Genomic DNA, 24,899 nt, shown 5'->3' on the forward strand with positions numbered 1-24,899 from the left:
AAATTCTCTAATTTTCTATTGCAAAATGAACAATTGTCTCCTTAGCATTATTCTCACAGCTTACCAGATCTAACTGGTTTTGAGCAAAAATATATAAAAACAGGCTAACCCCTGTGCTGTATTTAATTATTCAACAAAATAGCCTTTCAGATGTAACTGTTAACTGCATTTTATGAAGCAGATATGTTGCACAAATGGTTTTACAAGAAAATAAATTTTAGGAAACCAAGTCAAATTTTCCCACTCACTTACAAATGTAATATCATGAGATTTTATTGTCACTTCTGATTGGTCTTCAACTGGAAGTGTCTCCTAATATTTAAAAACAAGTTTCTTTGCCTCCTACTCTTTATACGTGGTTAGACTTAACTATTCAATGCCTAAATGCATATGGAGAACTTACTATTTAAAAGAATCTAGTAACAAATTACTTTTATTGAAGGAAAAATTCTGTTACACTCTTTCTATTTCGTAGATAGAATTTCACTATAAACAAATGGTTTTTAAGACACTAAGCAAGCAATTTCCTTATCTGCTTAGTATTCAGAAACTATGCATTAATTATTAAGAAAACTGATCATTCCCATTTTGAACTAGCTTGATGACAATACCATGTGTCAGTCTCCCTCCACTAACCAGACCCAAACAGCAGGATTTTTTTTTAACATTTATATAGCACTTACTGCGTAACAGGCACTGTGTTAAGCACTTTGCAATTATTAACCCATTTGATCCTTACTACAAACCAGGGAGGTATTGTTACTGTCCCCATTTTGTGAGGAGGAAACTGAAACAGACAGAGATTAAATGACTTGGCCAGGGGCACACAGCTAGCGAACTGAGGCCACATCTGAACTACTGCAATAAATACATACAACATACGACAACTCAAACATAACTATTAACAACCATGTTCTGATAAGGACCAAATAATCAAACGAGAAAAAAACTTACTTAGAACGAAATATTTTTCACATACCTCCTGCAACTGTAAAGACATGAGCCCCAGCTGTTCCTGACGCCTTTCCACCAACTGTCTTTCATTATGCATCACTCTCTCTATTTCTTGAAGCCGTTTCTCTACCCTTTCTGAAACCTACATTAATAAACAAGAATAACAAACGTTATTAAGTTTAAAAAAAATGTGTTTTATGTACTCTTTAAATTGTGCCACAAACATGCTATTAAATGAAAATATTTAGGGTGTGTATGATATTTAGGGTGATACTGGCTTCTAAATGACTCTTCCCAAAAAGGACTAATAAAATATTAGCTAAAAGTTATCAAAATGAGGGAATAACTGTCATCTCTAAGTTTGGATTGCAAGAACAGAAACAATTCAGAAATTAAATCAACAAAGATGAGTCAACAATTCAATCCAATATACTAGGAAAGAGCTCCCTCTAGTGAACTTAAAAAATAATTGAATTTGCTGTGAAGATTAATGGTGAATTAACACATGGTAAGAATATTAATTATTATTCTACAATTATATATTATAAACATTATATATAATTAACTATAGTCTTGCAATTAGTTGATTACAATACGATTAATATAATAAATACTATATCATCTATATAATAATTATACCTAATATTATTTATTCTTGTTGTTATTATAGCATTTATATAGAACCTACTATAAGTGAGACACTGCGCACTAAATGCTTTACAAATATTTTTTCGTCCAGTCCTCACAACAGTCCTGGATAGGTAGGTGATATTATCCCCATTTTACAGTTGAGGAAACTGAGGCAAACAGGTTAAATGACTTGCCCGGGGTCGCATACCTAGAAAGCATCTGAGGCTGGATTTGAACTCAGCTCTTCCTGACACCAGGCCCAGCACTTTATCCCCTGTGCCACTTTGCTGCCTGCAGTTATTTTCATTATCCTAGACCATAAATGGTCAAGGCAGATCTCTATATGATAATTATGAGCAATATATCATCATAATAAATTATAACCCTGTCAACTTCTTCTTTACTGATTTGTTAAAAACAAAATATAAGGCCAAAAGCTGCATACATTGAAAAGTCAAAGTGAAAGGGGTTTAATTGGGTTGTTGTTCCATCATTTCAGTCATGTCCAATTTTTCGTGACCCCACTGGGTTTCTCTTGGCAAAGATATTGAAATGGTCGGCCATTTCCTTCTCCAGCTTGTTTTATAGTCGAGCAAATGGAGGCAGACAAAGGTTAAGTGAGTTGACCAAGGTCAAATAGCCAGTAAGTGTCAGAGGTCATATTTGAACTCAGGTCTTCCTGACTCCAGGTCTAGCACTCTATCCACTACTCTACCTAGCTGCCCATTTAATTGTACTCCTCTGAAATCAATATAAAAGTCTCTTACTCTAAGTCAAGTCCTTCCTCACTAGAGGTGAGATTGTGACCAACCTACTCTCATTTCCTTGGCATCACTATTCAGCCTCCTAAATAAAAATAAAATAAAAGCTCACACCTCAAGGATCAGAATCTAAAGAAAGGAGATAGCTTTGATGATTTATTGAAAGGCATTGAACTTATTGATGCTATAGTGCTTACTAAGACTTAAAAGAAACCTCTGCTATAATACAACATAATGTTTAAAACTTCATAACCCATTTTTATTCATCTCTATTTTATTCTGACCTAGAATCACCAGAAAAAAAATAACCAAATCTAAGGTTCTAAAGAGTGATTTAGATAAATGTATGCAGGATCACAAGATCATACCGCAGTGGGTATGAATAAAGAAAACAAGCACCATTAGCCAAGAGAAAAGGAAATATGAACATGGTATTTAAATATTTGACAGTGTTCATCTATAGAAGATATAACTGAGTCTTCTTGACCTCAATGAGGAAAAACGGTACCACCTATGCCAGTTAGAGACATGTTGATTCTAAATCCTAACTGTAATTAGTCTTTCTTTCATATCACACACTGCTGCCAAAACAACCTCCTTTAAAACCGCATTCGGTTCCTGTCACACCACCAATCATGAAACTTCACTGGGTACTCACTGACCAATGAATAAAGCATAATATGCTTTGAGATTCTAGGACCGTCACTATCTGGCCCCAACAAACTTTCCAACTTATTGCTCATTAACAGCCATATTCAACCTTACCCTAGAATTGAAATTAACTATTTGTTATTGATAAATTAATCATAGCTTACTTTTATACTGTCCTTTATGATTTACAAAGTATGGTATGGTGGATAGAGAGCTGGTCTCAGTGAAAACCCTAGTTCATATCCTGCCTCTGACACATTCTGGCTAGATGACCCCAGGCAAGTGCTTCCTCTGTCAGTGCAGCACCAAGCAACATTCTAAAATTCTAACTGCAGAGAAGGTTCTGACTCACATTGCTAGAGGGAGGAGTTTTGTCACCTGGAAGTTCCTTATACCAATGAAATCACAGGCCTCAGTTCCTATCATGATTGTTTTAAATATGGTATCACTCAAAGATTCATTTCGTCACTTCTCACTTGGCTACTTTCCTGAACTCCATGTTCTCCAGAAACTTATTATTTCATAAGATGATATCAAAAACTCATGCCTCCCTACCACTCTCTGCCCTGGGGCTCTTCCCTCCCTCTGGTTGAAAAGGGCAGGAGGTGGATATAGTATACCATTTAAGGAGGGCATCCAGAGATATCATCATTTCTTACTGGGCTACTGCCCCAGACTTCATGATCTCCAGAAACTCATCATTCTACAAGACAAAATCAATTCTGAAAACTCCCACTTCATCCCACCCTGGCTGCAATATGCTCAATGCATTTTTTTTCCTAAGGAAGAAGGCTGTTAAGTAAACAAAATCAGAACAAATTTAAGTAACTACAAATTACAATTAATGTGTATTCATACAGTGGCTGTCATGCAATTTACAAACAAGACACTCACACCAAGTGTACCAAGTTTTTGTCTTCTACAGAATTATTTTTAGTGGTAGTTGACAAGTTTTTTTAGAGTTTTTGGTTCATTTCTAAATTATCCCTCTAGAAATACCCATTATCTATAAATGTTTGTAAAAAATAAGTGGAAACAAAATGGAACTCATCAAACAGAGAGTGATTAAACAAATTTTGGCATGCGAATATAATGGAAATATCGTCAGGCCATAAGAGAAAACTAATATAGGATTAAGAGAAATTTGGGAAAATGCGTATGATCTGATAAGGAATAATGTTCCTCAAACACAGGTCTGACCATATCACCCACTGTTCAACAAACTCCAGAATCAAATACCAAATCCTTTGATTAGCTTTTAAAACCATTCAAATCCCAGCCCCTTCTTTGCCTCCCTGTTTCCACTTTGTGACTTCTGTGAAGTCCAGTTAAAATTCCATCTTTTGTAAGACGCCTTTCCTGATTCCCATTAATGCTACCACCATCCCTCTGAGATTTTCTACATTTTATGCTTTATATACCTTCTATGTAAATAGTTGCTTACATATTGTCTCCCCCATTCAATCGGGAGTACTTTAAAGACAAGCAATGTTGCTTATCTTTTCTCCTATTCCCAGTACTCAGTACAATGCCTGGCACAAAATAGGAGATTAATAAATACTTGTTTTGAGAATAAAATGAGCATAAACATGAGAGTGATTTATATCACTACAATAATGTAAAGGAAAACAAGGACTTCAAAACTCTGATCAATGAATCATAACTTCGAAAAACTGAGGAAGGTTGCCTCCTGTTCCTTCACAAAGAAGTAAGAGTCTAAAGATACAGAACGAGACACGCAATTTCACAAATGGCCAATGTGTTGATGTGTTTTGTTTAACTATATTTGTTTGTTACAATGAAGAGATAGAAATGTAAAAAAATAAAAAAGTAAAGAAAGAAAAGGGGAAAGAAGGAAGGAAGGAAGGAAGGACAGACGGACGTCAATAAAGAATTTTGGAAACAAAAGGAGATTCAGAAGGGGATACAAACAAAGTAGTTTGTTACTATCTTGTTAAATTTAACATACTTTAAAAAAATAAACAAACTACAGAAATTTGTAGTTTTGGATGTACCCTCTTTTTTTTTCTTCGTATAGTTATATGTTTGGATTTTTTATGACTGAGTTGATAAAAAAATTTAAAACAAAAAGGGTAAATATTCTGTTGAAAGAGAAAGATACTTATTTTTGGCATCTTCATTCTAAGCCTTAAATTCTTGAAATATTAGATCTGAATTGATTATATGTTTTTCTATAGTACAATTTGTTTTAAATACTATGTGAAACAGCCCTATTAGCGATATTTCAATACTCTGATATATCGCTAATTTCATCGGTGTAAGGACTCCCTCCACTAGGACAATCTAGTCCTTCCTTCTTATTTTATATGATTTTTGTCCATATTCTTCCATAAATCCTTGATAGTGGATCTACCCAATGGTCTAGAGACCTTCCTCTAGGTCTTTAAATATTTCATGAATACCAGTTAACACCTAAGCTGTTCACCTGTTATGTCTAGCTCTGGAAAGATTACTGGCCCATCATCTTCTCTGGTCATTATGCCCTTGATAATGTGTTTCATGCCACTTCTTACCTTTAAATAACATTTATAGTAAGCTACAGCCTACTTAACCACACCATAAGTATTTACATTGCCCTCTGGGTCACTTACGATTTTGAGTCATATAAGATTATATTGAGCATTACGCTTCCCAGATACATGTAACATCATTGGGAGAATAGAACTCTAAAGAAAACAGATAAAAATACAAAACTGTCCTCAGTCTCTTGCACCAACCACGTCTTCAAAGTGTCAGAAAGAAGTAGCATAAGGGACAAAGAATTACACAATTTTTAGATTGACTTTGATATTTATTTTAAATAGACACTCAAATTTGGGAAAAACCTGTTCACAGCTAAGCACAGAACTGAAAGATCTCAGTAGTACTCTAATCAACCTGACTAAAATTACCTTCACAATATACTAAACAAGTGATCATCCAGCCTTTACGAAGAGACTGCTTAGCCAAAAGGAAGCCACTGCTGTCCAAGACAGCCCTTCCACTGCTGACAGTTTTAACTGATCAAAGTTTTCCTTTGTATTATAAAATTGATTCCTTTCAACTTCCACATGACATTCTTCATTCTATCCTCCAGGGTCAAGAAGAGTAAGACTAATCCCAATTCCAAAGGGCAATCTTTTAAATACTGGAAAAGCTATCATGTCTCCTTAAGCCTTCTTTTCTCTGGGATAACCATCGTCACTTCCTTCAACCATTCCTCAATAGTATGAGCTCAAGGTCTCCCACCACCCTTGCACCCCTTCTCAGAGTGCTCTCCAGCTCATCAATGTCTCCACTAAAAGGGGAAGCCCAGAAATGAACAAAATGCTCCAGATGTGGCCTGAACAAGGACAGAGTGAAGTGACAATATCATCTCCTCAATCTCAGAAGCCGCATCTCACCTAATACAGACGACATTCCCATTAGTTTTTTTGGCTGCTATAGGACGATGTTTACATATTCAGTTTGCAGTCTATTAAAACCCTCAGATCTTTTTCAGATGAACTACTATATAGCTACAACTCCTCTATCTTATACCTGTGAAAGTGGTTTTTTTTTAAATTTTTAACATGAATGTGAGATTTTACATTTATCTCCATTACATTTCATCCTAGTAGTCAGCCCAATATTCTGACCTGTCAAGATCATTTTGATTCTTGACTTACCTGCCTTAGCTATCCTTCCTAGGTTTCTGTCAACTACAAACTGGATAAACAATGCCATCAATAAATTTATGTAAGTAGTGATTAAAAAACGGTTAGCCAGCTAAGTACAAAACCCCGAAGCATTCCACCTGAGGCTTCTTTCCTAAATGATACTGAACCACTCATGACTAATCTTAGGGTTATGGACAAACACAGCTGCGGGGGCAGAGGTATATTTAGGAAAATCACTTGAGCAAATGGAATGGAGTGGGAAGAGACTTGAAGCACGGAAGCCAACAAGGAGTTTACTACAACAGTCTAAGCTAGAGGGGATGGATGCTGAGCTAAGGCTGTATATAGATGGAAGGTGAGAGATTTTGAGCAGACAGGAACGGCAAGAATTGGCAAACAAACAGATATACTAGGTAAGTCACACATGACAGCAGGGTTGACAACTGGGATAACTGCAAGGATGGCAATGGCTTCAACAGTAATTAAGTCTCTGATTACAATGATGGATTATTCTTAAAAGTTTAAATGAGAAACTTGGGCTGATGGAATTTTAAATATCCAACGAGTATTCCACAAACAAGTAGTCAAAAATGGAGGATGCCTAACTCAGACACCCCACGACACTTCAAATGTTACAGGGGTTGGCAAACTACAGCCTAAAGGCCAAACCTAGGAGATGCCTCTTTTCATAAAGTCCATGAACTAAAAAGTTTTTACATTTGAAAATATAATGAAACTTAAAAATGTAAAAACATTCTTAGCTGGGCTATACAAAAACAGGCAGCAGGCTGCATATGGGCAAAGTGTGCTAACCCCTGCTCTCAAATACTAACTTAGTACCCAAAAAGCAAGAAGCCTTTCATAAAATTCCCTTTTTTGCTGCTTGTAATGTTAATTAAAGTAAGAAGATATTCCCCATCCATTAATAAGGTCTATGTGACCACAGGTGTTCAGCTCATACCTGTGAGGCATCCTGAGTCACATGGAGCCCACTGGGGAAGGAACTTGCTTAAAGGGGTAGCTTGCTTATGGGGAGGCATGCTTGCTTGAAGGCTTTCATACCTTTTGGTAATTGAGTACTGAAGCACAAGGGCTGTGATGCCTTCTGGCTCTCAGTCTCTCTCTCTGTGAATGTGTGTATATATACATATATAAATATATATATATATATATGTATGTGTGTATATATATTTTTTTTTCTGAGGTTAGCATTTTGGGGCTCATTCATGGGAAGAATGTTCATATAATTTGGCCAGACAAGACTCTGGGTAGCCGTTAAGGAACCCCCAGCTTTGAAAACCCAGATGTTGGTGGTTTCCTCTCTGGTGACTATGTATGTATTCCTTTGGTTAGACAGTTGGAAGCCCTGTCTGTTGATCTGTGCTATTTTCTCTGCTTATAATTTCTGCTTGTATTTTCTATGACATTCAGGGTGCTGACCCTTCCCCTGAACTAACGAATGTAATTAAAAGTAGGACTGTTAACCCCTTTTTGAGCAATCTTTCCTAGAAAGGCCTCTATGGCCTGTGCTAGCAGGCCATCCTGGGTATGCTAGGGTACTTGCTGATATACTGTTCATTTTGTGAATTTCTAAAGAATGCTTAGGTCAGAAATGTTTAAAATGCAAACACAATGTCACGTTCCTATGAAGGCCCTATCAGCATTATTAATTGGGAATAAAAGCTATAAATCTTTTCATATGGTTTTACAAATACCAAAATAAAGCAGCAAAAGACATATAAAGAGGAGCAGCTTCAAAGTTAACATTTAATGACACGCAGCTAAATGAAAACAAAGCAGGCAGCTACTTTTATAGGATTAATCTTCAAAAGGAGCATTCTGTTTATTGGATTGTGCTCTAGCTTTTCAGCATGTTTATTCCTGAGTTCTTAAACAGAAACTGCAGATATGACCATTTTAAAAATATTTGTTATATATCCTGCTGTTCTAATCCTCCCAACAATGTTATCACTCAATGTAGAATTGACAGAATTCTTAAGGGGACCCTTCCAGAAACAGCAGAGTTGATTTTTCCATTTTTAATTTAAGGGGTGACCCCTCTAGAAGAAAACTCAAATAACACTGATTTTTATTTTCATCCATGAATGATCAAGCTTAATATGCACTTGTACTCCACTATGCTGGGTAAAATCTAGGCAACTAATAAACTGAAATTTGCCACGGTGTCAGAACTACAAAATATTGATTATTGATTACCACAAATAAAGTGTTCATTTAAAAAATACCATGTATATCACTATGCCACACATTCTAAGACTTTACTTCTAACAAGCAGCTTATAATTAAAAGGGCAACTAATGGTGTAACAGTTAAACAGTTATATAGAATTTAATGGTCTGCAAAGTGCATCATCTGATTCTCATAAAAAGCCTGTAGTTAATTGCAATTATTATTCTCAGGGTAATCATAAATGAGGAATTCAAAGTAGTGAAGGGGCTTGCCCAGGATCACAGCACTGAACAATGGGCACTGAAGCACGAGGGCTGTCAGTGTCTGAAGACAGACTGGAACCTGAGTCTTCCTGTCTCCAATGCACTAAACCCTGCTGCCTCTCTAGAAAGAACACTTGACCCAGGATCAGGAGAGTTATGGGTTCAAAATCTAGTTCAAACGCTTCATAGCTATGTGACATTGGAAAGGTCAACTGAAAGAGAATGAACAAGCATTTGTTAAGTGCCTGCTCTGTACTGGGTACTATGCTAGGCAGGGAATGTGATGCCCAGGGAAGGATGTAAACAGAATAGGAATTCTCTATAGATTATAACATCTTCCAGATGTTCCTGTACTCATTGCCTTAAGGCTTACAAGAATTTTGTATTCTCACTTAAATAAAACTGATAATAAGCTGAAAAGACTTCACCCTAACTATCCACAATGGAAAAATCAAGTAGATGAAAAATCTTTTTTTCAGACTAATATGAAATTGAATGGCAGGACTATCAGCACTTTAAATTATCATAGAAAATATTTTCAATGATCTTTCAAAGCATATTTCATTTAGTGACAAAAAGCATGATAAACAGTTGTAACCTTTGAAAAACTAGTTAACTCAAATACTAAAAATGGATCTTCTTCATTGGTAACTTACTAACATGAAATAATGAACACAGAACAGTACAATAGTTACAAAATCTCAATACTGATCTCAATTGGAATTAACACATCACAGAACTAAAGGGCTGGGGTTTGTTGTTTCTTTTGCCTTTGGAGGGAGAAAAGGCAGATTTTCATTTGTTGAAAAATAAAATAAAATTTAATTAAAAAAAAGAAACAAAACGTATATTAAGCCTTTGTACAATTTATATTAGGAGGACATGTTATACTTCAATAACCTGTTTTTAATTCACACACTGAAAGTAAAATCGTCTCTTTGTAGCCCACTTCCCAGACAAGCTTCTAAAGTAATAGTTCTTACTGTGTCTTGTCTCTGAGATTCATCAAGTCTCACAGATAATTCTTCCAAAGTCTTTTTAGTTTGAGCATCTGACCTTGAACAGATGAAAAAAAAATCTTAAGTTACACACGCAGAAAAATAACTATACGTTTACTAAAATGTACTTTTAGTGGTACAAATACACTTTTAGAGCTAAGAAAAAATAAATATTTGAATTTTAACTTAGACTGCTCTTAAGTCCTGTTTCTTATAATCATGCTATAGTATTCAATTTTGGTAGCAAACTCCATTAACGATCAAAGGTTAAGCATTAAATGAGAATTCAAATCTTTATGAATGAAAAATAAAAATCTGAATCTTATAACATATTTTTAAGAGGACAAAGACATGGTGATGTAAACAAAGTCCAACTGGAGACTGGATTTCGACTCATCCAGAAAATTCACTCACTACATTTCAAAAAGAATTTGTTCTAAATTCTAGACAAGATTTTTATAAGCCATAAATGTTGGATCCTACTATTCCCATAGCCAAGGGAATCATTTAAACAGGTCATTTAAATTATTTCTGAACCTCAGCTTATCTAACGATATCTATACTGTTGCTCAAACCAGATGTTCTCCAAATCCTTCATATTTTTTATATTGTCATTTTCTCTCAACATATTTAAAAGAAAGACTATAAGAACATTCTAGGCCAAGCAAATATTATAGTGGAATTCAAAGTCTTGATCCTATTGATTCTCTCAAACTAGAAAGAGGGTCATCTCTTTTAATACCTTTGAAACTTAGAAAATGTAATTCACTAGAGTGGTTTTGTGGATTTTTTCCAGTCCCTTTACATAATGTGTACGTCTACATTTACATATATATGTATACATGTCAATAAACTAAGTCTCATTATTAAGCTGTCTTCCTCTTCCCATTTCAAAAAAAAAAGACATTATAATTAGGTTAAACATTAGTGGAATTCAGTATGGCACAGGAGATAAAGAGCCAGCCTTGCAGTCAAGAAGAGTCGGCTTCTATTCCATCCTGACACATCCTGGCTGTATGACCCTGAGCTACTCACTCAAACTCTCGATGCCCCCATGGAACTCTGTAAGATTATAAATTACAGAACGATTGCTGATCTAACTTGGTACAAGGAGATTCTCCACATGCATATGTGTGTATATGTGTGTTCTTATTGCTCTTCACATAAACCTGCCACATTCTGTCAATGGACATTTGCACTAACTGTCCTTCATACCTGAATGGCACTCCCTTCGTCAATCAGGATCCCTCATTTCTTGTTCTCAGTTTTCAGTAAGAGACATCTCTTACATTAAAGTTTTGCCTGGTTTCTTCCATCGTTCAGATGCTAGAGCCTTCCCTCCCTCCACCATCTTGCATCTATTTTGTATATATATTTGGACATGTACATGCTGTCTCCCCTGGTTAGACTGTAAGCTCCTTGAGGGCAGGGACAGTTTCATTCTTGTCTTAGTATCCCCAACATGTAGCACAGTACCTAGCATAGAGGAGGTACTTAATAAAAGCTTACCGATTCATTGTTTACAAGGTAAAATGTCTTTTTAAAACATTGGGTAAATACTTCTGAACTCCAAATGCAGTCATTCATTTATCAAACACTTATTAACTGCCTGTTATGTACAGAGGATTGTACTAGATGCTTCAGCAGAAACAATGTTTAGATAAGACATTGTCCTTGCTCTCTTAAAGTTTATATTCTAACAGGGCTTCTTAAACTTTTTCCTCCGCAGATCCAGTCAGTGCTTCTACAGTTTAAGAAGCACTGTGTCCAGACAGATAGCACACAAATACAGTTAACCATAATGCACAATGTTAATATGTACTAATAAGTGTATCAGAATTCCAAAATAAAGTCATAGATAAGGTCCTAGGGGAAAAGTTATCAACATGGGTGGAGCATGCGAAATGTCTTCATGAAAGAAGTGACATTTGGGCTGGGCTTTAGTTGAATAGAAACTCAAAAGGCCAAGATGGGAAGGAAGGACATTCCAGGAAGAACATAAATAAAAGGCAGAGAAGTGAAACAGCACAGTTCATATTCAGGGAGCAAGATAATTTGGCTAAAGCTTAAAATGTATGGAAGGAAGTAACATAAGCCTAGAAAGACAGGGTTACACTAGACTGTGGAGGGTCTTGAAATCTAGCGCAAGAATAAACAAATAAATATATAATGAATGAATAAATAAATGAATGGACCTTACCCTATACTGCAATAGGAAATGACACTTTCAATTTATGAGCAAGGGAGTGAATAACATGACTAAACCTGTATATCAAGATCATTCAAAGTGTCTTGAGCTTTGTGTATTCATAAAACATGAATTACTCCAATGCTACAAAGAACCATGATTTCAGTGGAGTGGACAGTTATTGGTTGTTATATTATACATATGGTTATATATTCGTTGACTATTAAAAATGAGAAATGAACCTCTGCCCAACAAGACAGATCAGTATCTCTCTATGTCTTTGGGAGTTGATGTGGCTGAAAAATTCATCACCCTGCAGCCAATCTGCTAATCAATTCCTCCAAACTGTACCAGGCTAGTCCTCAGACAATAGAAATACGACAATATACTATAATGAGTCGGTGGGAGAAAATACAAGATTTCAAAAATCTGCGCAAATATGTCAATTATGTTGCCTATTTTATTTTTCCAAAAAGTCATGTTTAAAATTAAAAAAAATAAATTCTGCTTTTACCTGTTTCTTCTTGAAAGCTCTCTGTTGAGGTCATCTCCAAGGCGGGCCTGTTCATTACTGAGGTCTCGGAGGGACTGGTGCAATGAATGAAGCTAAAAAATGCAAAAAACAACCCTAATCAATTTAGTTTCACCCATCCACATCCACTGAAGACAAGAATAAATTTTATACCATTTAATGATGCTTAAAGATAGTAATACTCATCTTCAAGAAAAAATAAACTAAACTTCAATACTGCAAAGAAGAAATGAAACACTAAGTAAAACAGCTTTTAAAACAGTCATTACCATAGTCAAAAAAACACTGAGCAAAATGAACATGAAAATATTTTATTTTAAAAAAAGAACTCACAACAAAAATATTTTCATGCTTTACTTAGGCCATTACCATATTTTTGCTATGAGTTACTTTCAACTTTAACAACAATTAAAAGTCATTTCTTGACTTCTAAATCCTAAGGATAGATTTAAGATAAAAAAGGAAGTGAAAAGCAAAATAGTCCAAAATTCACACAAATACAAAAGAGACCTTAAGCTTATCTTGTCTAGCCTCCTTACTTTGTAGATGCATAATATGAGACACAGAATGCCTTGTCCAAAGCCACACAGCAAATCAGTGAAAGAACCAAGACTCAAACCCCAATCTTTTTATTTTTTTTTTCTACTACTCTATAATGCTGGAGAGGGAACAATCCAAACACTTGCATTTTCCATGGTAATAGAAAAAATATGATTCTTTACTGTTCAAATATATATACAATCATTCCTAACATTGTGTGGATTACACATTCAGAGTTTTGGTTATTCGTGGGTTAGCCATTGATAAATAAATAGAAATTTTTGGAGATTCTCAGGGTACTACAGAAAATTGTATATGATACACATACGTTAACAAAACCTTAAAAAACTTATCATCCTGTTACATCAGTAGTTTTTCAGTCATGTCAGACTCTTCATGACCCCATATGGGGTTTTCTTGACAAAGATACTAGAGTGGTTTGCCATTTCCTTCTCCAGTTTATTTTACAGATGAGGAAACTGATGCAAACAGGGTTAAGTGACCTGCCAAGGGTCATAAAACTAGTGTCTGAGGCTAGATTGGAACTCAGGAAGACAAATATTCCTGACTCCAGGCCCAGCACTCTAATTCACTGTGACACCTAGCTGCCCTGTGCATAAGTACCCTATGTTATTCATCTATTTGATCATTTACTACCTCAAGAATACATAGATAAATTTCTTATAAACAGTTTGTTAAAAGTTTCAGTGTGCTAAAGAACTACAGGCTATGTGCTCTCTTGGGAACTCTTCTTCTTTGTCTCTCTACCATCCAGACTCATTCATGTGATTTTCTCCCACAGTGATCTATGAGTATCTTGAACTTTCTATAGCAGAAGGAAATCTGTGAAGTACTGCTACAGCAACATCTGTGGCTGCAAAGGCTGCATAGTGTGCAAGATACTAATCTCATTCATGTAGAAACTGCAACTTTTTTATGAGTGCAGTGTGTTGTTTTACTTGTTTTATGTGTGAAATATTATAAGAATTATTAAAAATAAAGGTTTGGGGTGGGACCAAGAGTTATTGTTTTTCACATTCATGGGGGTCCTGTACCCCTAACTCCCACAATTGTCAAGGGATGACTGTGTGTATGTATGTGTATAAGTATATGTACATATGTGTATATGTATGTATGTGTATATACATTATATATTTCATTCTAATATAGTTGAGAAGTTAAAAAGCATTATGTAGTATAGGAACAGTTCCTATGAGCGGCTTTGTAATGTCTTCTGCTCTGTTGTTTACTGGGTCCTGTGGTTTTAACACCCAACACCTGAAGCTAAACAGCTTGAGATAAATTCATAGCCAAGACTGACAAGATTCTAATGACAAAGATCTCAAAAAGACAGATTACAGCCTTTGCCTTGCACTTTTTATTTCATTAATTTAGTTGCCATGGGAAACACTAAAGAATCTCAAGTTTAATGGAAAGACTGAAAGAGGCATAGAGGTCTTATTTAAAAAAAAAAATCTTTTCATTTTCTATAAGTATGTGGCCTTTCCATCCTTACTTGAATTCAGAGCACAGAAAAGATCTCATCAATGTTTCCACTGATTCAAAACTCAGGAAAAAAAAACCTGAAAATTTAAGTGAGTAAAACATAAAAGAAATTCTCACAATAATAAACTGATGTTAATGTATAGCAACTCATTTAGCTGGGCTTACAGAAAGAGGAATTATGTGAGAAAGAGAAAACAAAATAGATCCAACAGAATTTACCTCCAACTATCAGATGGAAAATACAGTACCTTCCAAAAAGATAGAAAACCAATGCATGGTCAAGAGAACAACGTCATCTGAGATTAAATGCAAATAAAAATCCCAACTTTTAATCACTTGTGTCAAGGTTAAGAGGAAATACCGGGGCAGAGATTACTCCCTACTGCACAATACCTGGGCCAAATCATCTGGCTCATCAAGAAACCGGACACAAGCCGATCTAGACCTGTGTAGTCTAGAACCCTGTGATTCTCTGGAGTCCCTGAGTGGTGAGGAAGGCCGGAGGTGGTGATGGCTATCTTTACAATTGAAAAGAAAAATAAAGAGAAAATAAAGCAATATGAACACAAGCACCCTAAAATTTAATCAACATATACATACAGACACACACACAGAGATGATCATGTACACACATACTCCTGTATTTCCAATTTCAACATTCTCCCAACAAAACAGTAGCACTCTACAAGATAACTTGCAATTTTATTCTGAAAAGAAAGTCACAGATAGGTACTTCAGAATTAGAATAAGTCACTGGAATAAAGCTTATTTTATTTTAAATTTTCTAGAAAGTGATACAAATTAATACTGAAGTAAAATGACTTGTATGTTTCCTTGAAATATGACTAATAAGTAGTCAACAAATATTAAATTCATCAACCGAGTTAAAGCCTTAGACATTGACACTGATTGGCTACCTTTACCAAGAAACTAGTAAAAAGAACAATGACGGTAGAAGAGGCTTGAAAAAAATAACCAAGGACAGTCATCACCCACAGCGCACAGCAACGGCCCAGCTAAAGTCACAACTTAAAAACTGACCGACCCCACTGCCTTGATGCAGGCTCCCAGGACTTGCCTCCATTCTTCTTCTAATGCTGAAAAGCAGCAATGCTACCAGTAGGAGGTGATGACCTCTACTTCATAAATCCCCTCTACTCATAAAAGACGGACAACTACAGTCTTCCCTTGAAGCTCAATTTGGTGCAAAAAAAAAAATGTTTAAAGGACAACTATAGGCATCCTAAACCATATGTGTGTGTATACATCTATATATACATATATGTATATGGAAAGCTGCTAAAAGCCATCTCTAACAACCTGATTTCCTCACTCTCTTCCATGCTGGAAGAAAAGATGCCATACCCAAAGCAGTCTTCCAGTTCTAGCTTTTGGACTATGTGGGATTTGGGTTGTCTTTTTTGGGGGGAGGGGGAGGAGGAGTGACAGTTATATTTCTACTTCTACAAAGTGTAATTCTGTTCAGTCTGTAGATTGTAACAATCGTATTGACAGAGTTATAACAGACCCAATTTAATATATTCCGTAATGCACTGAGGAAAAAAAATCTCTCAACAACAGTATCATCGGATACTTAGTCTGTACCATTTTTATGTAATTATACTCCAAAAGAGAGTTTTCCTTGACTGAGAACAATATTCAATTTTAACCTGAATTTTTAGAACTTCTTAAATTTTTACCTGTTACACTGGGGCCATCCAGGTCACTCACATACAAACTGGAAAGAGAAGCACTTCTTACTCCAGGGTTTCTGAATAAGCGTTGACTCCTTAATTGCCCTATTGATTGCTCCAAAGTCTCTCTTAACTGCATTAAAGAATAAAGTTGGTTTTATTCCCTTTTAAATAACTTCCCAACACAAAAAGACTAGAATAGACAAGATGGAGGTTTAATTAGCTCTCTGTGAAGCACTTTAAACCTTGTGAAAATCTGAACCACAAAAAAAAAATTTTCAAATAAATGCTATACTATGAAAATAAGAATAGTTAATAGAGGGGGCAGCTAGGTGGGACAGTGAGTAGAGCACCAGCCCTGGAGTCAGGAGGACCTGAGTTCAAATGTGACCTCAGACACCTGACACACTTACTAGCTGTGTGACCTTGGGCAAGTCACTTAACCCCAATTGCCCTAGCTTCCCCCGTCCAAAAAAAAACAAAAAAACAAAAACAAAAAAAAAAAGAATAGCTAATAGAAAATTCTTAAAAACTAATGCCAGCTTCTTGAAAATATTTTAGTAAATATTATTAGAGAATGCTAAAGGTTGGTCCTTTCCAATTTACTCCATCTCTCCACACCCCTCCCCCACAAAAATTTATACCTTTCTTTTACCATATTTAGGATTATCACTATGTCTAATAAACTAAAAAATTCCAAAAGAAAGGCACTGAATTTTAATTAGACATTAAAAAGAGTCCATTGTGATGACAACACCAAGAAAATTAATTTACATTTTTAATGCTATACCAATCAAATTACCAAATATTTGATAAAATAATAAAAAAATTCATTTGGAAAAACATAAGATAACAAGGGAAATGATGAAAAGAAGTAAGGATGAAGGAGAAATCATATTTTCAGACCCCAAAGTATATTATAAAACAGCAGTCATCAAAACCATCTGGTATTAGTTTAAAAATAAAGAGAAAGGTCAATGGAACACAACAGATATGGGAGAATTAGAAACAACAGAACTCGACAACCCAGTATTTGAAAAGGCAGAAAGCAGAAATTACCTAGGGAAAAAAAAAACTCCTTATGTGATTAAAAAAACTGTTAGGAAAAACTAGGAAGCAGTCTAGCAGAAATTAAGCGTAGACCAATAGCTTATACCAAATTCCATAATACATTCTAAATGGATACCTGACATTAATATTAAAGATTATAGTATAAAAAATAGAAGAGAAATTCTCTATCTCTCATAGCTATGGGTAGGGGATGTATTCTTGACCAAACAAGACACACAGGCAATAACAAAAGACAAAATAGATAATTTTGATTATATGAAACTGAAAAGCTTCTTCACTGACAAAATTAATGCATCAAGGATAAGAAGGGAAGTAGTCAAATGGGAGAAAAATTCTCTCTAATTTCTCAGATCAGGATTTGGTATCCAAGATATATATACACATATATACATATACACACATACACGTATATACATACATATATATATATATGCACACACACATACATATATAGATACATACACACACACATATATACATACATATATATCATACATATATTCAACCCCTTTTTGCTACTCACACAATTTAATTCAGGCCCTTATCACCCGTCACCTAGATTACTGCAACAGCCTAATTGGTCCCACAGCTTCAAATGTCTCTTTACTCTGTAATCTTCTCCAAACTACTGTCGAAGGATCTTCCATTAAGCACAGAGCTGAGCAGGCCAGTTCACTAGGCAATAAACTCCAGTGGCTCTTTACATTTTCTAATAAGAACTTCTCAGTTTAGCTTTTAAGATGCTTCCCAACCTGGCCCTCAACTCTCTTTCTAGTACTGTTTTATGTTACTCCCCATCCTGAACTTAGATCCAGTCAAAGTGGCTGTCTCTGCTCTGACCTAAATACAACACTCCATCAACAACCTCTTTCCTGAAGATGCAGTTCAAGCATCGCCTTCTACACACAGCCTTCCCTGATCCTCCAAATGCTAGTCATGTTCCCTCTCAAACTATCCATGCCTAAGTACTTTGATTTACTCTTGCTATGTATTTTTTCTGAATAACCTTATATATGTACTTATTGTCTTCACTAGAAGAATGTAAGGACCTTGACAGCAGGAATAGTTTCATTCTTTGTACTTTTATTCACAGTTCCTGGCACATAGTAGGATCTAAATGAATGCTTACTGGTTGACTGAATGAAACACTATGCATTTGCAATAAAAATTCTCGGAAAATAATACTGTTACAATACTAGTAACCACCCCCAAAAAAATTAAGAAAAGAAAAAAAATCCAGTACATAAGGAGATACAAAGATGGAGACTGTTAATGGGAATTCTAAAGGAATTGCTAGGTGCTTTCAGATCACCTAGGGTTAGATGATTTTCTTTCGTGTTAAATGCAATAGACAAACTTAAGGCTTTCCTTTATCTCCAATAGAGGTTTTCTTCCTAATACTACTTTTATGCTCATTTGTGATATTCAGGGTTGAAGGAGGATTTGTTTGGTTGGGGATTTTTTTGTATTAACTGGGGTTTTTTTGTTTGCTTTTGCTTTGGCATTGAAAACCCTTCATATGCTAGTCTCGCCCTACCTTTTGAGTCTTCTTACACCTTACTTTTCATCATGTTCTCTTTGATCCAGTGAAACTGGCCTCCTTGCTGTTCCATGAACAAGATACTCCACCTCTTTGTTCCAGGCTGTTCCCCAGGCCTGGAGTGCTCTTCCTCCTCATCTCTGCTACCTGGCTTCCTTAAAATCCCAACTGCAGTCCCATCCTCTACAAGAAATCTCCCCCAACTACTTTTATTTCCCAATTATCCTGTACATAGCTTGTTTGTACATATTTGTTTGCTTGTTGTCTCCTTGATCCCATTGTGTTTTTATATACCCAACACTCACTTAATACAGTGCCTGGGACAGAGTAGGTACTTAATGTTTATTGACTGACTAGTAAACAAAAAGAAAGGGGAAAAGTGGCCAGAAGTGAGAAAGTAGGAGAGGTTTTCTTGAGATGACTGCAAAAGAACAAGAGATGAAAAGGACAGGAAGAAGGGGGTTAAAAAGGAAATGTGTGTAAGATGGCAGAATGAGTATTTTTTGTCTTAGCTCCTCCACAATTACCTAGAAAGTACAACTAACCAAACTCTGACTGGGAAAGCAATGAAAAAGTCATAGTGAGTCATTTTTCCAGCAATAGGCAGCTTAGAAAGATAGAAAGAAAGGTCTGCAGACACCAGGATCAGGGCTATGAGCAGAAGGCAGAGCAGCTGCAATGAACAGAAGTAGCAACAGTAGCAGGAACAGCAAAGAGCAACTTAACACCCAGGGACAGTAATAGAACTGAACACCTGGGCAGAAAGAAACCCCAGGGGAGCCCTATAGTAGCACTTAGAGCAGAAACGGATGCCGTCTGGCAGCTGTGTCACCCACTGACCAGTCCCAGGTCACAGTTCCAGAGGAGACAGGAATGGCAGTAGTTGTGAGGGAGCAGGGCCTTATCTGTATAACGAACAAGAAAGAAATTCCAGAAACCTGGCTGTGGGGCTCTGGGCCCAATAAAAGAGTAGGGACTCAGCTCTAACCTTTAGTCCTGCACATAAGCCCACAGTGGAACAAACCAGGGCAGCTGATCAAGATGAAGGGGAAACCAGCTGCTCAGTCTCTCTGAACCTGTAGAACTTCTTAGTGGCTAATGGGGGCTAAGCACAAGACTCAAGAGAAACATAAAAAGGTTAACAGGAGTGAGAAATCATAAGAGGCTAAAGAAAGTTGAATTATTTACATTCCTATATGGGAAGAAGATACATGTAAGCCCTTGGAATTTTATCATCAGTAGGGCTGTTAGAGGGAAGCTATTTATAGTGGATGGGTATGATTCTATTGCGTTCAGATAATCTCAAAAGTAGTATGCAAGGGTGAGAAAGAGGGATGTACTTGGAAAGGGGAAAACAGATCGTACAGGTGAAATTATCTCACATAAGTGGGGCACACAAGAAGAGTTTATAAAATAGAGGAGAGAATGGGGGATGGGAGAGAAGCCACACAAGGAAGAGTTCATAAAATAGAGGAGAGAATGGGGGGGGGGGGGGGGGACAAGTCACACTTGAACCTCCCTCTCCCTCTCATCTGAACTGGTTCCAAGAGGGAAGAATACACATACACATATAGTGGGAAACAGAAACTCATTTATATAACAAGGAATGCAAGGGAAAGGAGATAAGAGAAAGAGACAGAAAGAGATAAAAAGGAGGGTAGATTAATTGAGGCAGTGGTCAGAAGCACCCTGAGGAAGGGACAAAGTTAAAAAGAGAAGGATAAGTATGATGGAAGGAAATACATGTTAACAACCATAACCTTGAAAGCGAATTAGATGAATTCACCCATAAAACCGAAGAGGATAGCAATCAGAATCCAATAATGTTGTTTATGAGACATACTTGAAACAAAAAAATACATACAGAATTAAAATAAAGTGCTGCAGCAGAAGAATCCATTATGATTCAGTTGAAGTTAAAAAGAAAGGTAAGGGTAGAAATGATGATGTCAGAGAAGCAAAAGCAAAAATACATGCAAATAAAAGAGATACTACATTTTACAAAAAGGTACCACAGTAAATGAGTTACAGAAAGAAAAAACTATAAGAGTAGGGGATCTCAATTTACCCCCTCTCAGACCTAGACAACTCTAACAATAAAATATTTTTTTAAGTTAAGAGGACTAATAGAACATGAGAAAGGTTACACATGACAGTCCTCTGGAAAATACTGAATAGGACAGCTATGTATGGCACCTTCACAGAAACTGACCATATATTAAGGCATAAAAACCTCACCAATAAATTCAGAAAAGCAAAAATATTAGCTGTATCTTTTTCTGACAATGATACAATAAAAATTACATTCAATAAGGGGCCTTTGAAGCCTAGTAAAAATTAATTTGAAACTAAGTAACCTAATCCTAAATAATGAGTGAGTCAACAAATAAATCAATAATATATTTAAAACAATGTCAATAATGAGACAACAAGCGGAGCCAAGATGGCGGCTGGAAAGCAGGGACTAGTGTGAGCTCCCTGCCGAGCCCCTCCAAAAACCTATAAAAAATGACTCTGAACCAATTCTAAAACTACAGAACCCACAAAATAGAAGAAAGAAGCAGGGCTCCAGCCCAGGACAGCCTGGATGGTCTCTGGGTGAGGTCTATCCCGCACGGAGCTGGGAGCGGAGCAGAATCCAGCATGGGCGGCCCGAACCAACCACACCAGGAGTCGGGCAGAGCATGCCCTAGAACCCTGAATCAGTGAGCTGCAGCAGTCACGAGACTTCTCAACCCACAAATACCAAAGACAACAGAGAAGGTTAGTGGGAAAAGCTGCAGGAATGGAAGGACTTCGTGGTTCGGCTACCGGCCCGGGGGCAGAGGAGGTGGGGCAGCTACAGAACTACAGCTGCAGTTACTTCCGGCCCCAGACCCACCTGGTGGGAGGAATTAAGTGGTGGGTCAGAGCAGGAGTGCACAGCCTGCTGAAGATCTAAGTCCAGTCCGGGTTGGGGGTTCTTGGGGAAGGAAGAGTGCTGGTGTGGCAGAGCTGGCGCATCCCCCCAACCTTGGAACATAGTTCTCTTAAGTCTACAAGCAGTCATACCCCGCTGAAAAACTCAAGGGTCAAGTTAGTTGGTTGGGAATATGGTCAGGCAGCAAAAATGCACCCAGAGTCAGTCTCAGACTCTGGAATCTTTCTTTGGTGACAAAGAAGAACAAAACATACAGCCTAAAGAAGTCAACAAAGTCAAAGAGACTACAACAAAAGCCTCCAAGAAAAACATGAACTGGCCTCAGGCCATGGAAGAGCTCAAAAAGGATTTGGAAAAGCAAGTTAGAGAAGTAGAGGAAAAATTGGGAAGAGAAATGAGAAGGATGCCAGAAAACCATGAAAAACAAGTCAATGACTTGCTAAAGGAGACCCAAAAAAAAATACTGAAAAATATACTGAAGAAAACAACACCTTAAAAAATAGAATAACTCAAATGGCAAAAGAGCTCCAAAAAGCCAATGAGGAGAAGAATGCCTTGAAAGGCAGAAATAGCCAGATGGAAAAGGAGGTCCAAAAGACCACTGAAGAAAATACTACCTTAAAAATTAGACTGGAGCAAGTGGAAGCTAATGACTTGATGAGAAATCAAGATATTATAAAACAGAACCAAAGGAATGAAAAAATGGAAGACAATGTGAAATATCTCATTGGAAAAACCACTAATCTGGAAAATAGATCCAGGAGAGAAAATGTAAAAATTACCGGACTACCTGAAAGCCATGATCAAAAAAAGAGCCTAGATATCACCTTTCAAGAAATTATCAAGGAGAAGTGCCCTGATATTCTAGAGCCACAGGGCAAAATAGAAATTGAAAGAATCTACCAATCGCCTCCTCAAATAGATCCCAAAAAGAAATCTCCTAGGAATATTGTCACCAAATTCCAAAGCTCCCAGATCAAGGAGAAAATACTGCAAGCAGCCAGAAAGAAACAATTTGAGTACTGTAGAAACACAATCAGAATAACTCAAGATCTAGCAGCTTCTACATTAAGAGATCAAAGGGCTTGGAATACGATATATCGGAGGTCAATGGAGCTAGGATTAAAACCAAGAATCACCTGCCAGCAAAACTGAGTATCATGCTCCAAGGCAAAATATGGACTTTTAATAAAATAGAGGACTTTGAAGCTTTCTCAGTGAAAAGACCAGAGCTGAATAGAAAATTTGACTTTCAAACACAAGAATCAAGAGAAGCATGAAAAGGTAATCAAGAAGAAGAACAAGAAAAAGAAATCATAAGGGACTCACTAAAGTTGAATTGTTTACATTCCTACATGGAAAGATGATGTGTATGATTCATGAGACCTCAGTATTAGGGTAACTGAAGGGAATATGCATATACACACACACACACACACACACATATATATATATATACACACACACACATATATATATCTTTATGTGTACATGTATGTACATGTGAGAGTGTATGTATCTGTATGTGTATGTGTATATATATATATATAGAGAGAGAGAGAGAGAGAGAGAGCGGGCACAGGGTAAGTTGAAGATGAAGGGAAGATATCTAAAAGAAATAAAATCAAATTAAGGGATGAGAGAGGAATATATTGAGAGAGGGAGATAGGGAGAGATACAATGGGGTAAATTATCTCGCATAAAAGTGGCAAGAAAAAGCAGTTCTGCAGGAAGAGAAGAGAAGGCAGGTGAGGGGGAATGAGTGAATCTTGCTCTCATCAAATTTGACCTGAGGAGGGAATACCATACATACTCATTGGGGTATCTTACCCCACAGGAAAAAAGGAGGAAGAAGATAAAAAAAAGGGGGGGATGATAGAAAGGAGGGCAGACGGGGGTGGAGGTAATCAAAAACAAACACTTTGGAAAAGGGACAGGGTCAAGGGAGAAAATTCAATAAAGGGGGATAGGTTAGGAAGGAGCAAAATAGAGTTAGTCTTTCACAACATGAGTATTGTGGAAGGGTTATACATAATGATACGCATGTGGCCTATGTTGAATTGCTTGACTTCTTAGGGAGGGTGGATGGGAAGGGAAGAGGGGAGAGAATTTGGAACTCAAAGTTTTAAAAACAGATGTTCAAAAACAACAAAAAAAAGTTTTTGCATGCAACTAGAAAATAAGATACACAGGCAATGGGGCGTAGAAATTTATCTTGCTCTACAAGAAAGGAAGGGAAACAGGGGACGGGAGGGGAGTGGGGTGACAGAAGGAAGGGCTGACTGGTGAACAGGGAAACCAGAATATATGCCATCTTGGAGTGGGGGGGAGGGTAGAAATGGGGAGAAAATTTGTAATTCAAACTCTTGTGAAAATCAATGCAGAAAACTAAATTAAAAAAATAATAATAAAAAAGAATGCACTAAGAAAAAATAATAATAATGAGACGACAACCCAAAATTTCTGGGATGAACCTAAAGCAATACTTAGGACAAAATTTATATCTCTGAAATGCTTATATCAATAAAAGTTTAAAAAAGAATAAATCGATGAATTAATCATGTAACTAGAAAAAACAACAAATTAAAAACCCCCAATTAAACATGAAAATAGAAATATTGAAAATCAAAGGAGAGATTAATAAAACTGAAGTCAAATAAAAACACTGAATTAATAATATTAGGAGTTGGTTTTTAAAAAAGCACACCATAAAACAGATAAACCATTCCTAATTTGACATAAAAGAAAGAAAAAAACCAAATTGCCAGTATCAAAAATTAAAAGGGTGAATGAACAACCAAT

General features: G+C 36.4%; 1 protein-coding gene across 1 annotated transcript in view; it reads right to left on the minus strand.

Moving 5' to 3' along the window:
- The window catches only part of CEP128 (centrosomal protein 128), a 534,450-nt gene that overhangs the window by 483,955 nt on the left and 25,596 nt on the right, over positions 1-24,899 (minus strand). Inside the window, exons 3-7 of the mRNA XM_036737234.1 lie at positions 16,573-16,699; positions 15,266-15,390; positions 12,809-12,900; positions 10,092-10,164; positions 980-1,096 (exon numbers count right to left, since the gene is read on the minus strand). Coding sequence (XP_036593129.1) covers positions 980-1,096; positions 10,092-10,164; positions 12,809-12,900; positions 15,266-15,390; positions 16,573-16,699 — 534 coding nt within the window. The remainder of the gene's footprint in view (positions 1-979; positions 1,097-10,091; positions 10,165-12,808; positions 12,901-15,265; positions 15,391-16,572; positions 16,700-24,899) is intronic.

The sequence above is a fragment of the Trichosurus vulpecula genome, chromosome 8, assembly GCF_011100635.1.
Source record: "Trichosurus vulpecula isolate mTriVul1 chromosome 8, mTriVul1.pri, whole genome shotgun sequence".
Lineage (NCBI taxonomy): Eukaryota > Metazoa > Chordata > Mammalia > Diprotodontia > Phalangeridae > Trichosurus > Trichosurus vulpecula.